The sequence below is a fragment of the Trichomycterus rosablanca genome, chromosome 6 (assembly GCF_030014385.1).
Source record: "Trichomycterus rosablanca isolate fTriRos1 chromosome 6, fTriRos1.hap1, whole genome shotgun sequence".
Taxonomy (NCBI): Eukaryota; Metazoa; Chordata; class Actinopteri; order Siluriformes; family Trichomycteridae; genus Trichomycterus; species Trichomycterus rosablanca.
The window spans coordinates 52347180-52348843 of NC_085993.1; the positions used below are offsets into that span (position 1 = coordinate 52347180).

Genomic DNA, 1664 nt, shown 5'->3' on the forward strand with positions numbered 1-1664 from the left:
ATGTGTGAGTGTGTGAGTGTGTGTGTGTGTGTGTGTGTGTGTGTGTAGCTGAGCGTTACTCCTGATACAGATGTGTGTGTGTGTGTGTGTAGCTGACCGTTACTCCTGATACAGATGTGTGTGTGTGTGTGTGTGTGTGTGTGTGTGTGTGTGTGTAGCTGAGCGTTACTCCTGATACAGATGTGTGTGTGTGTGTGTGTGTGTGTGTGTGTGTGTGTGTGTGTAGCTGAGCGTTACTCCTAATACAGATGTGTGTGTGTGTGTGTGTGTGTGTGTGTAGCTGAGCGTTACTCCTGATACAGATGTGTGTGTGTGTGTGTGTGTGTGTGTGTGTGTGTAGCTGAGCGTTACTCCTGATACAGGTGTGTGTGTGTGTGTGTGTGTGTGTGTGTGTGTGTGTGTGTGTGTGTAGCTGAGCGTTACTCCTGATACAGATGTGTGTGTGTGTGTGTGTGTGTGTGTGTAGCTGAGCGTTACTCCTGATACAGGTGTGTGTGTGTGTGTGTGTGTGTGTGTGTGTGTGTGTGTGTAGCTGAGCGTTACTCCTGATACAGATGTGTGTGTGTGTGTGTGTGTGTAGCTGAGTGTTACTCCTGATACAGATGTGTGTGTGTGTGTGTGTGTGTAGCTGAGTGTTACTGCTGATACAGATGTGTGTAATGGAATGATGTGGTAAGGAATAGAACCATGTGGGTTGGGGAACGCTTCAGTAAACCCTAATCAGTGAACACGGTTCATCGCTGCGTCCACAAACAGAACCCAAAATCAACAACATCCAGGAGCGCCGGTCTGTCTGTCTGTCTGTCTGTCTGTCTGTCTGTCTGTCTGTCTGTCGCCCCCTCGTCCGTTTTTGACGCCTCTGTTTGTCCCCGTTAGCAATTCGGCGAGATCGAGGACTGTCAGATGAACGACTCCAGTCTCAGCGCCATCATCACCTTCAGAACCCGAACAGAGGCAGAACAGGTACCGAGCACCACCCACACATTCTCATCACCCCCCCCGTCCCCGTCCGTCCGTCCGTCCGTCCTAAACCCCGCCCCGATCCGTGTCTCCCTCTGCAGGCGGCCGTTCACGGGGTGCGGCTGAACCATCAGGTCCTGCGTCTCTCCTGGTTCAAACCGGCCGCCGCCCTGAGCAGCGGAGATCCAGACGAAGCGGAACCGGAGGAGGACGAGGTCAGTACATTCAGCGCCGCATAAACACACACGGGTCAACATGGGTCAAAAGTATGTGGACACCTGACTTTACACTTACTGGACTCATTTATTAATATAACTCTCTAAAATAAAGGGTTGTACTGTGACTGTGGAAATTTGTGCCCGTTAAGGTAAGAGTGTTATCTGGGACAGAGCGGTGCCCGGCATTACACAACGGGTATCTGACTGTAGACGGGTATCTTGGGTTACTAGACAAGTATATGGGGTTACTAGGCAGGTATCTGACCTACTACCAGACTGGTATTTAACCTACTACTAGACGGGTATCTTTGGTTACTAGATATCTAGTTGTTCTACTAGACGTATATCTGACCAACTATACAGGTATCCAAGGTTACTAGACGGGCATTCAACCTACTACTAGACGGGCATCTGTACTTCTAGACGGGTATCTGATTGTACTACTAGACGGGTATCTAACCTACTACTAGACGGGAATTCAAGGTT

General features: G+C 49.8%; 2 protein-coding genes across 2 annotated transcripts in view; both read left to right on the plus strand.

The window, feature by feature from the left end:
• Nucleotides 1–1218, plus strand: part of rbm26 (RNA binding motif protein 26) — a 35476-nt gene extending 34258 nt beyond the window's left edge. The window contains exons 20-21 of the mRNA XM_062998088.1: nt 877–963; nt 1062–1218. Coding sequence (XP_062854158.1) covers nt 877–963; nt 1062–1199 — 225 coding nt within the window. The 3' untranslated portion in view covers nt 1200–1218. The remainder of the gene's footprint in view (nt 1–876; nt 964–1061) is intronic.
• LOC134317363 (RNA-binding protein 26-like) overlaps nt 1216–1664 on the plus strand; it is a 15976-nt gene continuing 15527 nt past the window's right edge. Inside the window, exon 1 of the mRNA XM_062998175.1 lies at nt 1216–1219. Coding sequence (XP_062854245.1) covers nt 1216–1219 — 4 coding nt within the window. The remainder of the gene's footprint in view (nt 1220–1664) is intronic.